Genomic DNA, 16,204 nt, shown 5'->3' with positions numbered 1-16,204 from the left:
TGTACAAACAAAAACAATGTAGTCAAAATCAGAAGGGAAACAACAAACTGGGAAAAAATTTTTGTAACAAAAAACTCTCACAGGGGTCTAATTACTCAAATATACAAGGAGTTAAATCAATTGTATAAAAAATCAAGCCATTCCCCAATTGATAAATGGGCAAGAGACATGAATAGGCAATTTTCAGGTAAAGAAATCAAAAGTATCAATAAGCACATGAGAAAGTGTTCCAAATCTCTAATAATTAGAGAAATGCAAATCAAAACAACTCTGAGGTATCACCTCACACCTAGCAGATTGGCTAAAATGAAAGAAGGGGAGAAAAATGAATGCTGGAGGGGATGTGGCAAAATTGGGACATTAATGCATTGCTGGTGGAGTTGTGAACTGATCCAACCATTCTGGCTGGCAATTTGGAGCTATGCTCAAAGGGCTATAAAAGAATGCCTGCCCTTTGATCCAGCCATACCATTGTTGGGTTTGTACCCCAAAGAGATCATAGATAAACAGACTTGTACGAAAATATTTATAGCTGCGCTTTTTGTGGTGGCAAAGAACTGGAAAACGAGGGGATGTCCTTCAATTGGGGAATGGCTGAACAAATTGTGGTATATGCTGGTGATGGAATACTACTGTGCTCAAAGGAATAATAAACTGGAGGAATTCCAGGTGAACTCGAAAGACCTCCAGGAACTGATGCAGAGTGAAAGGAGAAGAGAAGAACATTGTACACAGAGACTGATATACTATGGTAAAATCGATTGTAATGGACTTCTGTACTAGCAGCAATGCAATGACACAGGACAGCTCTGAGGAACTTATGGTAAAGAACGCTACCCACATTCAGAGGAAGGACTGAAGGAGAGGAAACATAAGAAAAACAACTGCTTGAACGCATGGATTGAGGAGGACATGGTTGTGGATGTAGACTTGAAACTACCACACCAATGCAACTATCAACAATTTGGAAATAGGTCTTGATCAATGACACATGTTAAAACCAGTGCAAATGTGTATCGGCCATGGGTGGGGGGAGAGCGGGGAGTGAAGTGGGAAGTAGGAGCATGAATCATGTAGCCATGTTAAAAATGAATATTAATAAATGTTTAAAAAAAAAGAATATGGATGATGACATTTCACCAATGAGAAAAAAAAAAGTACATAATGAAAAGTCTGTCCTTCCTCAAATTAATTTAGAGAGATTGACCTTTAGAGTACATGTCAGTCTGTTAGGCTTTAAGTCTTGGTCTTCCATAGTTCTGGATCCATCCACTACCACATAAAGGTGTCTCATCTGCAAAATTAAATAAGAGACAAATTTTAAGGATAAATTCTTAGCTTGAAAAAAATTTGGTATTTTATACATAAATCCTACACAGTTACTTAAAAAAATAACTCAAAAAGTTTAAGGCTTAATTCTTAAGGCTGTATTATTAATTCTACAGGACCATCTATATCATTTAGTCCAAATATCTGTAACAGTGGAAAAGACAAAAACATACCATTCCAAGTCGAACTTGTCCATGGTGCTCAAATACTCTGTAAAAATAGGTAAGTATTTCAGTAGAATACAATGTATTATCATAATATGAATAATCCTGTGGAACCATAAGAAATATGCCACACTTTTAAATGAAATAATGTACAGTTAATAGTTTTATGACTTCTCATGCAATTGGAAGACAACGTATGATAGGAGAAAGAAACACTAATTTTTATGTCAGAAGAAAATCTATGTAGGCAAATCAGCAAGGCACAGACTTTTTGAACTTCCATTCACTTATCTGTAAAATAATGATAATATTATATAACCAACCTACCTACCTATATGCTACTATACTACCTAAAGTTTTTATGAGAATCAAAAGAAATAATGTACATTGTTACTTTATAACCAAAGGAACTATTTCAATGTGAGCTACTATTATTCCTATTATGTGCTTATCACTTTAGGACCTCATTCTTACCTTAGCCTTAAAAAGTTCCCTAGGTCTTCTCCCTTACTCAACAGGCCCTGGGGGTGCTTCTTTTAAATATAGTGGAGGTAAAAAAAAAAATTGAAGAAAAAAGGAGGAACTTAATTAGCACGTTATTTTCAACTCAAAAGAAGAGAAAGTGAATCTGAGTTAAATTAATTTTATTCTCTAGATAGGCTAATTTCTATACTTTTAAGTCAATAAACCAGTAGTTCAGTTTCAGTTTTGAATGAATAATAAAAGAGAACATAAGAAACAATTCATTAATATACTCTGAAAAAAATTTACTATACAGAGTATAACACAAAGGTAAATACACTTTTTGTACTCTTACATTTATTTTGGCACTATACTACAGTTAATAGCTAATAAATCCTAAAAGGTCAACTTCAATAAAACATAAGAACAAACTAGCCTTAGTAATAAGCTCATCCAGGGATCTCCTTGTATACAATTTCTCTAGAGTCTCAGGGCTTTAGCAAAAGACTGAAAATAATAGAAAAGAATTCTAGGGGGAAAGAGGAGGGAAGCATAAACATTGAAACAAAGGTTTTATGAGGAAAATCTTAAGAGGCCAGAGAAAAGCCTTCTCCTTCCTACACATCCCTTTACCTCCCCAGAGAAAGAAGCATCATTCATGCTCTGTGTCCAAAATCAATCAAAGCCAGTGGAAAATTTCACTAAAAATGTGTCATGGGGGCAACTAAATGACTCAGTGCATTAAGAGCCAGACCTAAAGGTCTTTGGTTCAAATCTGGCCTCAGGCACTTCCTAGCTGTGTGACCTGAGCAAGTTGCTTAACCCTCATTGCCTAGCCCTTACTCCTCTTTTTCCTTAAAAAAACAAAGATAATTTTGATTCTAAAAGGAAAGGTAAAGGTTTAAAAAAAAAGTCACAAAATTCTATATTATTCCAGGCCACTTTTAAGAGGAAAAAACCCGACTCCAAAGTCTTATAAGGGACAATAAGACTCTTGTTTTCTTAGCTATTAAAAAGATGATCCAAAAAAAAGATGATCTAGTAACTAAATTCTAGTCGAAATATTTTAAGCCAACACTTGACTTACCTTTTTCTCTTAGCCTTAAAGAGAATATCTTCTATGGTAGCTTTAAGTGATCCAGACTCATCTTCTTTAAGAATTTCCCTATAAAGTGGGAACACAGAATAGTTTACCTATCATATCTATGGAAAAGGGAAGAATTTATGACCAAACAAGAGAAAGAGGACATTGCAAGATATAAAATGTATTATTTTTATTATATTAAATTTAAAAATTTTTATACAAACAAAACTAGTACAACCAAGATTAGAAGGGAAGCAACAAACTGGTAAAAAAAATTTATAATGAATATTTTTAGTAAAGGTCTCATTTCTCAAACATATAAATAAGTCAAATTTAAAAGAATTCAAGTCATTCTCCAATTGATAAATGGTCAAAGAATCTGAATAGGCAGTGTTCAGATGACAAAATCAAAGCTATCAATAATCACATGAAAAAATGTTCTAAATCACTCTTGATTAGAGATATGCAAATTAAAACAACTCTGATGTACCACCTCACACCTTTCAGATTGGCCAATATAACAGTAAGGGAAAATGATAAATATTGAAGGGACTATGGCAAAATTGAGACACTAATGCTGGTGAAGTTGTGAACTGATCCAATCATTCTGGAAGGCAATTTAGTATATGTCTGTATCCCAAAGAGAGAGAAAAAAAATGGGAAAGGATCTGCTTGGTCAAAATTATTCATAGCTGCTCTCTTTGTAGTGGCAAAATTTGGAAACTAAAGGAATGTCCCTCAATTGGGAAATGGCTAAACAAAATGTGGTATATGCTGATGATGGAATACTATTGTGTTGTAAGGAATGATGAACAGGATAATTTCAGAAAAAACTGTTAAGACCTATATGAATTGAATGCAAAGTGAAATAAGGAGAACCATGAAAACATTGTATACAGTAACAGCAATACTGTGGAATGATCAAATGTGATAGACTCTGCTACTAACAGCAGTACAATGATCCAGAACAATTCTGAGGGACTTATGAAAAAGAATGCTATCTACCTCCAGAGAAAGAATTGTTGGAGTAAGAATGTAGATGGAAGCATATGATTTACTACTTGTTTGGGGGTTTTGGTTTTATAAAATTATACACTTACAAAAATAAATAATATGGAAACATGTTTTGCCTGATAATGTATAACACAGATTAAATTCCTTGCCAGCTTGGGGGGGCGTGGGGGTGTGGAGAGGAAGGGAAACAATTTGAATTACATAACTTTGGAAAACTCATGTGGAAATTTATTAAAATAAAAAAAATTAAAAACATTAAATGGAACAAAGAAAAAGAATTCCCCTAAAGACAATGATTATTTGGGGTGGGGGAGGGGGGAAGCTGAAAGGAACAATGATGCTTAAAAAAAACTAAACTAAACCATCCCATATTTACCATGTTCTTTCATAGCCCCCTTCCCAACGTTTCGTTTTTTCAGGTTCTTCATCCATTTTAGCTTTGGTGAGGTCTAATTATTAAAAAGTAAATAACCTAGAAGATAAAAAGCATTCAATTTTTATTAGTAGATTTTGGATGTTCCAACACTTATTTACCTTCAAGTATATCTAAATGAAAAAAAAGATATTAACAGGGAGAAAAACTCACTAAATCATATTTAATCTAGAAGATTGAAGCTAGCTGACATAAGGTCAGCTCTCTTCCTTTTCAACTCAAAAGCTTTTCTATTTTCTCTTTCTATCTGGTTTTGGAGGGTGCCTTTCTGTGTATTTGACCCCAACACTACTGAGACTCCATTGTATCAATCATCCACTTTCTCTCAAGCATATTAAATTTCCTTCTCTCTCTCTCTCTTCCCTTCTATCTACAAACCTGTTGGAAAAAACAATTTAAAAAATTCTGCCCTTGATTCTTCCCCCTTCTCATGCTCTCTCATTCTTTTTCCTCCCCTTCAAGCTAGTTCTGAGACGACAGATTTTGAAGCCCTCTAGAGAGAATTTCCTAAGCTGAAAGTAAATGGAAAGATTTCAGGAAGTTCATGAATGTGGGTGGGAAAAAACCGTACATCTTTATTTCAATATAATTCGCTTCCTTTAAAGTCTCTGGATTTAATTTTAGGTATTTAGAATATGATTCTGAGGAGTCTATGACGGAAACTTCATTTCACAGATGAGTAAATTGTGGTCTTGAGAGTTTTAAGACTTGGCCAAGTTCAACCAAATTATAAGTTACAAAGCCATGACTGGAATATAAGCCTTCTGACTTCAAATTCTAAGGATCTGTTTTTTTTTCCACTGTCTGAATGATGCAAATAAAGTAATTATCTACACACACACACACACACACACACACACACACACACACACACTCACTCTCTCTCTCTCTCTCTCTCTCTCTGTCTCTCTCTCTCTCTCTCTCTCTCTCCCCCCCCTAAGTAGCAGTTTCACTTTCCCTGGTTTCAGTTTTCCAACAAGAGGTCCACTTTCACTTTTTAAGTTTTTTGTTATTCTTGTTCAGGGCAGAGTTTGATGCTGAGGGGAAGGAGCAGGGAGAGAGCACATATAGATGGGATCAAGAGGTGTTCTCTTCTATCTGCATGGGTCTTGAAACATATCCTCCACATATGGAGATCATACTGTATAATGCTTTCTACTTACTCACAATCTATTCCTCACTCACTTGATACCTAGCTTCTATCCTAACATTAGGAAAATATTCTTGTTTCCATTGCTTTTTTTTCTCAGGTTGCTTTCCTCCTTGATGTCTCTATTATTTTATCTTGTTGACTATAAACTACTTCTTCAATCTCTTCCACTTAACTTTTTGTTCCTCCTCCTACCCTGGAAAAACATAGGCATGCACTTAAACTTCTCTAACACACGATCTTTCTCTTAGAAATTTAATCTACCTCACTAGTTTCAATTATCAACCTCATGGAGAAAACTCTTGGGTCTCTTTCTTCAGATCCCTATGTTAGCACAGCATTTCCAAATGCCTATTAAATATCTTCCTCAACTCAACCAGCTCAATCATTAAAGCAATATGTTAAAAACAGAATTGAATCATCTTTGCTCCATACCTGCTCACCTATGAGAGAGAGAGAGAGAGAGAGCGTGAGCGCAATGAGAAGGAAGGCCAGAAGGAAACATGAGCAAGGAAATTTTGAAAACTGTATGTTAAATTTATCATTATGCTTTTCTTTCTATCCTATGATATATATGGAACTGACCTTTTTTTTTTCTCAGTATTTACATTCACAATTTTTAAAAGTGAAAAGAAACTTGCCCCTCTCCTAAATTCCTTATCCAAAACAAGAAGTGATCTTTGTCTCTTCCCTCTCCTCCCATCCCTTCCTATATGAAATCAACTGCCAAAGTCTTGTAAATTCTGCCTTTTCAGTTTCTCTCTCATTATCTTTCTTCTATGCCTCCTCCTTGTTCATTGTCTTCTTACCTCTATATATCCTCCTCTAATGAAGTCTAAAATCACTACTGGAATAATATTCCTAACGTACAAGTCTTCTCTAAAAACTTCATTCATGACTTCCCCCCGTGGCTACTTCAGGCTATACCAATTTATTAAACCTCTAAAAGAGGCAATGATTATAAGCAATATCACCTTAAAGAATAGCAAAGTGCCAAGAAAGAGAAAGGGAAAACAAATCTGCAGAAAACTTGTGAGACTCAAATAAGCCATGTTAGCTCAAGAGTATATTGATAAATCCAATAATATGGAAACAGGTCTGGATCAGTGACACATGTAAAACCCAGCAGAATTGCATGCTGGGGGGGGGGGGGCAGCTGGGTAGCTCAATGAATTGAGAGCCAGGCCTAGAGAGGGAGGTCCCAGGTTCAAACCTGGCCTCAGACACTTCCCAGCTGTGTGACCCTGGGCAAGTCACTTGACCCCCACTGCCTACCCTTACCACTCTTTTGCCTTGGAGCCAATACACAGTATTGACCCCAAGGCGGAAGAGAAGGGTTTAAAAAAAAAAAAATAATTGCATGTTGGCTACAGGTGTGGGGTGGAAGGAGGGGAGGGAAAGAGCATGAATCATGTAACCATGGAAAAATTTTCTTAATCAATTAAATAAAAATTTTTAAAAAGAGTATATATTGATAAATCAAGTAGGAAGGACAACAAACAAATGAAAGGCATATAACATACTTGCCAGCATTCCTGTAGAAAATTATTTCCATTACTGACAGCAGAACCATAATTTTTGGATTCAATTACAGCTAAAGAAGTGGAAATGACTTTTTTTGTTTGTTTGTTTTTCAAATTCTTACTTTCCCCCCTTAGAATTAATACTGTGAAATGGTTCTAAGGCAGAAGAGTGGTAAGGGATAGGCAATGGGGGTTAAGTGACTTGCCCACAGTCACATACCTAGGAAGTGTCTGAGGCCATATTTGAACCCAGGATCTCCTGTCTCTGGGCCTGGCTCTTAATCCACTGAGCCACTCAGCAACCCCTGAAATGACTTTAAAAGACTAACGATGGACTGATCAATATGCCTATGTCATAGGAGAAACCTATGCTGGAGGTGATATAATTTTATTTTATTTATTTTTTTAAACCCTTAACTCCTGCGTATTGCCTCCTAGGTGAAATGGTTCTAAGGCAGAAGAGTGGTAAGGGATAGGCAATGGGGGTTAAGTGACTTGCCCACAGTCACATACCTAGGAAGTGTCTGAGGCCAGATTTGAACCTAGGATCTCCTGTCTCTAGGCCTGACTCTCAATCCACTGAGCTACCCAGCTGCCCCAGGTGATATAATTTTAAAAGCATTGAGGGATCAATTTTCAAAATACATGATTAGCTTATTATCACAGAAAGAATCAAAAGAACATCAGTAAACAATGCCTTTTTCTTCTGAACAGGATTTTAGGAAAATGATCTAAATGAACATGAGAATATCTTTGATAAAAACATGAGAAGAAAACTGACAGGTTTTTCCCATCAATTTTCTATATCTCCACTGTTATGGAAACTGACTGAAAGGCATAGAAAATTTAAGCTCTCACTCTGTTTATTACAAAAAATCAACTGATTCACTACACAAAAATGCATCTTTAAAAGGTTCTCCTCTAACAAGATATTTCCTATGGGATTAATTAACCTTAAAAGTTAGTGTCAATCCAATTCAATTAAAATGTGTTTGTTTGTTTGTTTGTTTTTTTAAACCCTTAACTTCAGTGTATTGTCTCATAGATGGAAGAGTGGTAAGGGTGGGCAATGGGGGTCAAGTGACTTGCCCAGGGTCACACAGCTGGGAAGTGGCTGAGGCCGGGTTTGAACCTAGGACCTCCTGTCTCTAGGCCTGACTCTCAATCCACTGAGCTACCCAGCTGCCCCCCAATTAAAATTTTTAAATGAAAATAATACAGAGGGCAATAAGGAGAGAAATGGTGGGTCTCAGTAAGTTAGTCCCAGTTTCAATGAGTAATGTCAAAAAGCAAGACTAAAAGATGCCATGAGGACAAAGAAAATTTAGATTTTTGACTGTGGTTTCTCCATTCAGCTTGTTTTAGTATTTTTCATTTTTATTTCAACACAGCAAATGTAGAAACCCAATTTCACCCCAGCACATATTATTAGAATTAAATAAAAGTAAAATATCAATGTTTGGTGTCTATATAAATTCAAGTATCCTTTGCAGGTAACTTAGTAGGGAAGACATATCAGTGTAGTGCCAGAGAAAATCTTGTACTCAGGCACTTAAGTGCTTATATTCTTTTGTAGCTTTATGATCTCATGATTTGGATATTCTACCAGTGATGCACATTGAAATTTCTGCCTGCCCATTCTAGGCAACTCTTATTCATATCCTAACATAAGCTTTACATTGAGGGTCCACCCGACAAGCTAGTCAGTGTTGGGGTTCCAAAGTCTGAACCCCCATTTGCTTCTCTCTTGCAGTAAAGCTTACAAGACTTATTTTCATTTCTCTTGACCTTGCAAAGATACCAATGCCAATTTCCACTTGTCATCCTTTACCCTCATGACAGCCTATCTTCTCTATCATACTATGACTAAGAAAGATTTAGTGAATCCTTCATGGTCACATAGTAAGTGGAACAATTTGAACCTGTATTTCCAACACCAACACCCAATTCACTACCTCAGGTTGATATTGGGAATTATCCTTCTAATCCCTCTCATTTTGCAAGATGAGGACTTTCAGACCCAGGGAGGTTAAATGATGCACCTAAACTAGAACCTAGACCTGAAACTTTCTTAAGTCCAAATCAGGGACCTTTACACTACTTTTAGAGGTAAATTCTTATCCATCAAACTATCATAGGATTGCCTTTTTGGAGTCCCCAACACCAAATGGCAGCTGGTTGACATAACAGTAAATAGAAATATTAAGATAGTCCACAGTAATAATACTAATTAACATTTATATAAGGCTTTAAAGCTTGCAAAGCACTGTTCACAAACATTTGATTCTCACAATAATCTTGTAAAGTGCGTGGGGGGGTGGGAAGGGTATTTTTATTCCCACGTTACCTATAAGGAAATGAGGCTGAGAGATTAAATGGCTTGCCCAGGGTCTGTAGTTCATACATTACGAAGTGTATGAAGTGGAATTTCCTGACTCCCAAATTCATTCATTCATTCGTAGTTCTTCTGTGCCAGAGACTTAGGGTCGAACACTCTTCACCAACCTTTAATTATGGATTTCGCTCCAAGCCACCTCTTTCCTCTTCAGGAAGTTGCCGCCTCCAATTACAACTAATGTACTCCCATTGACCCAGCTCCTTTCCCTCCCCCTTTCCCCAGAAATTCACACGGAACCCTTCCGGTTCCGGCTTAACAGAGTCCCCTCTCCACCACTAGGGATTTATACCCCCCACCCCATCCCATCCACCCACCAATCCCTGGTCAAGCCTTTCCCTGGGAAGCCTCCTTCCAGACACCCTGCCACTCCCCGCCCCCGAGCTCTCCTCTGCGCCTCTCTTCTTCCTCCTCCGCCAAACTCCCGATTCCCTGCCTGAATACTCACCGCATTCCCCAAGAGGGATGGTAGAGACGGCCACCGCCAGTCAGACTCGAAGCGCGCCAAGTGCGCATGGCACCACGGTCCTCTGCCCTAATCTTTCCTCGCCACACTAGGCGCGCCGTGGTGGCGAAGAAACGTTCCGGCAGCGCGGAGAGGTTCCGGAACGCGAAGCGTCCGCGGTCCGCCAGATGGCGCTGGATGGTGAGCACCGCCGGGCACGTGGAGCAGGCTAGAAAGAATGGACCTGGGCCCCCAGAGGATCTCCGATTCCCCAAAAGAGCATTGGGCTGCCCCGGGGTTTGCTTGCGAATGCTAGTCTTTAAACAGTAATAGTGGCTAGCATTTACAGAGCGCGCTAAGGTTTGCAAGAGCTTTACAGCCATCCTTTCATATTTCAAGGAAACCTAGGATTTTCCAGTGCCCTAGCCTGGGATCCCAGGAACTGTTTGTTGTTGTTTTCTTCTAAATTGCTGTTTTTTTAGGATTTTTTTTTTAACCCTTAATTTCTGTTTCTAACAATTTTTAGACAGAAGGGTATGGACTAAGGGCAAGGCAAATAGAATTAAGTATTCTATTTCCTCTTTTGTTAATCTAGGCATTTTATATTTTTGTAAATATTAGTCCATTTCATTTTTTGCCATATAATTGGACTTAGTAGCTCTTAATAATTGTCTTAATTCCTCATCATTAGAGGGGAGATCGCTTTTTTCATTTTTAATACTATTAATTTGATTCTCTTCTTTCTTTTTTATTAGATTTACCAGTACTTTATCTATTTTATTTGTTTTTTCAAAGTACCAACTCTGGGACTTATTTATTAGTTCAATAGTTCTTTTACTTTCAATTGTATTAATCTCTCCTTTAATTTTTAGGATTTCTAATTTAGTTATCTGGTAATTTTTAATTTGTTCTCTTTTTAATTTTTTAATTTGTAAGCCCAATTCATTGATCTTCTCCCTCTCTGGAGTTAAGTGATTTCCCCGGGGTCACGCAGCTAAGATATATCTGAATCGAATTTGAACCCAGGTCTCCCAACCTGGCCCTTTATCCACTGTGCCACCTAGCTGCCCCCTTCTGACATATTCTCCAATTTATTTTGTCTATAACTCATTAGTACGTTGTTTACATGACATCTGCCCCCTTTAGACTGTCAGTTCCTTGAGAACAGAGACTTGGTTTTGTTTGGTTGGTTTTTTTTGTTTGTTTCTTTGTATCCCCAGTGCATAGCGCTGGGAAGATAGCAGATACTGACTATCCAAAGAAACCAATTTATAAATGAAGTTAATAAGTTAGAGACTAAGTTTCCCTCCCTCGGAATGCCAGATGTTTTTCCACACCACTTCCCTCTTGACCATCATCACCAGATCCAATGCAAGCCTCACCTAGGAAGAAGTCTTACTTAATATTGTCTCACATTAGATCACTCCTAAGTAATTGTGCTTCAAATGGGTAGGAGCAAGTCATGAAAAATGATTCAGTCAAAAGGACTTTCAGCTTGTGAAATTATTCAAAGTTGGAAAAAAACACAGACAATTGTACTTTGTCCAAAAGACCCAGCCCAAGAGGTTGAGAAACCTCGGGCACCGATGTCACCAGCCACCACCCAAGCTCAGTCCTTCATGACACCTGGACTTTGCAGTAACCTCCTATATGTTTGCCTTGCCACAGCTTTCTCCTTACTCCAATCATATAGCCACCAAAGTGTATTTCCTACAATGCAGACTGACCCTATAACCTCCCCCTACTCAAGAAATTCCAATGATTCCCTGTTTTCTCCGGAATCAAATATAAAGTCATCCCTTTGGCTTTTAAATCTCTTCAGGAACTTGCCCCTTTTCCAGATGAGGAAAGTGAGGCAAGCAGGGTAAAGTGACTTGCCCAGAATCACTCAGCTAGTGAGTGTCTAAGGCTGGTTTTGGACTGAGGTCTTCCTGACTCCAGGCCAGTTGCTCCATCCATTTTGCTATCTAATCCTTTTTAGTTCTGTTCTTCTTAGAAAGCATTGACTTTCATGAACCTGCCCTCCTGCCACATTGGCCTCCTTGCTGATTCTACCATATCTCTCACCTCCATCCATGTCTTTACATTGGTTTTCCCCATTCCTGGGGAGCTCCCCCTTCCCACTACAACCAATTGGAATCTGGGTCTCATTCTGGTTCTCCCCAACTGCTAATGCCTTCCTATACAAGGTTACCTAGTGTCCCTGTTGTACACAGGTTGCATATTACGTATATATACATGTCTCTTTTTGTTGTAATGTAATCTTCTTGAGGGCAAAGATTGTTTCTGTCTTTCTTTGGTTGAATCTGCACTTGGTGCCATGGCTGGTACATAATAAGTTGGTTTGGTTTTTTTAGAGGAAGATGAATAATAATATATTATTACAAAGCATCTTAAAAAGTCCTTTACATGCATTATCTCATTTGATATAGCAACCTCACAAGATAGATAAAGGAGGTATTTTTATTTACATTTTAAGTATCATAAAACTGCCCTCAGAAAATGCATTGCTTTTTTTGGTGCAGTTTTTTTTTCTGATTTTTATATTGTCATGCAAAACACTTTCATATTGGCCATTGTTATAAGAACAAACTCATGCATAACCAAAATCCCAAAATAAAACCAAAGATACACTGATGTGAAAGATAACTCCAACAGTTCTTTCTCTGGAGGTGGATAGCATTCTCCAGCATATAAGTCTTTCAGGATTGTCCCAGATCATTGCATTACTGAGAGTAGCCAAGTTTTCACAGATATTCATCATCCAATATTGCTGTTAATTTGTACAATGTCCTCTCAATTCTGCTTCTTTCACTCTGCATCAGTTGTTTTATATTGTATTGTAAATCAAGAGTGATTTAGAACATTTTTTCATATGATTATTTATAGCTTTGATTTCTTCATCTGAAAATTGCTTGTTCATATCCTTTAACCATTTGTCAATTGGAAAGTAAAGAATGGTTGCTGACTGATAGATTGCTTCATTAGCTTCCCTGCCATCTTGAGTTGACCCTTCACCTTGACTTTTCCTTCTTCCTCATTCCCAACATCCAGTCCCTCTCAAAATAACCTGTTTAATGCACAGGTCTCACCATGCCATTCTTAAAGCTTTATTGGTTCACTCCCTATTGTTATGATTAAAATTCTCTGGAAACTGTATATTAAGTTATAATTATTTATTAAATAGTAAAGTTTGGAGTTAGAGAGAGATAGTCACATAATCACCTGGCTGCACCTAATGAGTTTGCCAAACTTGTCTTCTGCACCAGGAAAAGTCCAAACCCAGAGAACTTTGCTTCCTTAAATCTTTTTTTTTTTTAATTTTTATTCTTTTTAAATTCTTTTCCATGGGTACATGATTCATGTTTTCTCCCTCTCCTCCTCTAGGAGTTGACAAGCAATTCCACTGGATTATACATATATGTATAATTATTATTATTATTATTACTCAAACCCATTTACATATTATTCATTTTTGTAAGAGTAATCCTTTAAAACCAAAACCCCCAAGTCACATATACAGATAAAGAAGTGATAAAACAGATGTTTTCTTCTGGATTTCTATGCCTACAGTTCTCTAAATATGGATAGCATTCTTTCTCATAAATCCCTCAGAGTTGTCCTGGATCATTGCATTGCTGCTAGTGGCAAAGTCTTCACATTTGATCATCCCACAAAGTTTCAGTTACTATATACAATGTTCTCCAGGTTCTGCTCATTTCACTCCACATCAATTCTTAGAGGTCTTTCCAGTTCTTGTAGAATTCCTCCAGTTCATCATTCCTTATAGCATGATAATATTCCATCACCATCAGATAACACAATTTGTTAAGCCATTCTCCAATTGAGGGACACTCCCTCTTTTTCCAGTTTTTTGCCACCACAAAAAGCACAGGCAGTCTTTTAAAGCCCTTTGGGCGTGATTCCAAACTGCCCTCCAGAATAGTCAGATCAAGTTCACAACCCCACCAGCAATGCACTTAAATCCCATTTTAAAGTCCCTGGTGATGTCACTCTTGCCCAGTCTCTAGTTGGACAGACTTGACCTCAGTTGAGATGGGAGGCCAGTAGTCCAGATGCCAGGAATCACAGGGGACAAGAGGCAGGCCTCTTCCTGAGCACCAGGGAATCACAAGCCTCTGGTGTCTCCCATAATATGCGTGCACACACAAAGGATGGGGCTGTTACTGAACCAAAATGGATTTTCTAAACTATCTTTTTTTTTAAAAAAAGGAAAGAGGGGGGCAGCTGGGTAGCTCAGTGGATTGAGAGCCAGGCCTAGAGACAGGAGGTCCTAGGTTCAAATCCGGCCTCAGACACTTCCCAGCTGTGTGACCCTGCGCAAGTCACTTGACCCCCATTGCCTACCCTTACCACTCTTCCACCTATAAGTCAATACACAGAAGTTAAGGGTTTAAAATTAAAAAAAAAAAAAAAAGGAAAGAGGATTACGCCTTATATTAAATTCATACATATCACCTGTAAAAGAAATACTATAATCTGTTATTTTAGGGCTCTTTACAATCAGACCCCAACCAAATGATCCTGGATTCATCCTCCTTTGTCTTCCAGTTCTGTGCATATTTATTTGCTCACAGTCCCCAAAATCCAGAATGAATTCTCCATCATCTCTTCCTGCTCAACAATTCAATTTAATACATATTTATTAAGCCCTACTGTGTGTGAGAGACATCTTGCCATGGGCTGAGGATACAAAGGCAAAAAAAAAAAAAAATAGTCACAGAACCAGAGAATTTGAGCTAAAAGGGACTTCAGTGGCTCCTTAGTCCAAAACATCCAGACAAGGAAACCTTCATATAACATAAGGAATGGCATGGCCAGATCTGTGCCTTTCCAGTAAGACAGATTTGAGAGGGGAGAGATTAGAAGCAGATAAACAATTGGATCAGTTGTAATTTTTCTTCATGTCACAGCCCAGATGCCACTTCCTCTATGAAGCCTTCCTTGATGTCCTTAAATGAAAGTGATCTTTCTTACCTCTACTTTTTTTTTTTTAACCCTTACCTTCCATCTTAGAATCACTACTATGTATTGGTTCTAAGGCAGAAGAGTGATAAGGGCTACGAAAGGGGGGTTAAGTGCCTTTCCCAGGGTCACACAGCTAGGAAGTGTCTGAGGTCAGATTTGAACCTAAGACAGCTCTCCTCTCTAGGCCTGCCTATCTACTGAGCTACCTAGCTGCCCAGGAATTTTGGTTTTTTAACAGTTTGATAAATGTATTTCAACATAATTTGTTTCCTTTGCAATCCTATGTGTTTTATAAATTTAAAAAAAAAAAAATTTCTGGGGACAGCTGGGTGGCTCATTGGATTGAGAGTGAAGCCTAGATATGGGAGGTCCTAGGTTCAAATCTGACCTCAGACACTGCTTTCCACAACTCTGTCTCACTTAAAGCCAATTTATATTCCAGTCAAAAGACAATCCCATGTTAAGATTAAATTTAATATCCAAAATACTCCAAGTATTATATTTAATAAGATTTATTAAAACTAACTTGAAGCAAAAAGGAAACTAAAAGGCTAGATTTGAGAGGGAGCTCACCATAGCTATGCATGTGGAAGAGAGAGAGAGAGAGCTAGGGTAGAGTTCCCCACAACTATACATAAAACGGGACAACACAACATGATGGAGAGATTAAAAGGAATTTTGGTAAATACTAAAGGACTTCTGGGGGATGAAGTCCAAGGGTTCAAGATTTCTGATTATACACCCAGTAAGATCATTTTGTTCCTCTTTCAAACAAGGACAACCACCAGCCAACCATGTGTGCTAAAGTCTGAGAATACAAATACAAGCAAGGAACATGCATTTATAGAAAAAAGACAACATACAAAAGGCAGCTAAAAAGAAATCAGGACAGAACTGGTTGATAAAGCAAAGCCAGCTGCCCTGAGTACCTTCCCAAGATAGAGGCTCCAGGAGGGACTCACCCAAAGGAGAAGAGGAGTAAGTAAACCTTGCAGAGGGATCTGGGGGGACACTCTCTAAGAGTGGCTTGATTTCCTGGTCCAGGAAGTCCCAACGGCTGAGTGAAGTTCAAGATAAAACAGCAGTAGAGATTTGGTTTTGCAGTCCATGGAGTCAGAGCCAGGACAAAGAGTGGAATGAAGAGTGCCCAGCCTGACCCTCTCAATAAAATGGAGCTCTAGGAAGAGATCACCAGGGCAAGTAGGAAGCCTTGCAG

General features: G+C 38.0%; 1 protein-coding gene across 1 annotated transcript in view; it reads right to left on the bottom strand.

The window, feature by feature from the left end:
- The window catches only part of GTF2H2 (general transcription factor IIH subunit 2), a 33,768-nt gene extending 23,716 nt beyond the window's left edge, over nucleotides 1–10,052 (bottom strand). The window contains exons 1-5 of the mRNA XM_044657682.1: nucleotides 10,003–10,052; nucleotides 4,430–4,525; nucleotides 3,043–3,120; nucleotides 1,503–1,539; nucleotides 1,208–1,294 (exon numbers count right to left, since the gene is read on the bottom strand). Of these exons, the coding sequence (XP_044513617.1) occupies nucleotides 1,208–1,294; nucleotides 1,503–1,539; nucleotides 3,043–3,120; nucleotides 4,430–4,485 (258 nt within the window). The 5' untranslated portion in view covers nucleotides 4,486–4,525; nucleotides 10,003–10,052. The remainder of the gene's footprint in view (nucleotides 1–1,207; nucleotides 1,295–1,502; nucleotides 1,540–3,042; nucleotides 3,121–4,429; nucleotides 4,526–10,002) is intronic.
- Nucleotides 10,053–16,204: the final 6,152 nt, after the last annotated feature.

Source organism: Gracilinanus agilis, chromosome 1 (assembly GCF_016433145.1).
Source record: "Gracilinanus agilis isolate LMUSP501 chromosome 1, AgileGrace, whole genome shotgun sequence".
NCBI lineage: Eukaryota > Metazoa > Chordata > Mammalia > Didelphimorphia > Didelphidae > Gracilinanus > Gracilinanus agilis.
Note: the sequence above shows the minus strand (reverse complement) of the source record. Positions and strands in the feature narration are given on the sequence as shown.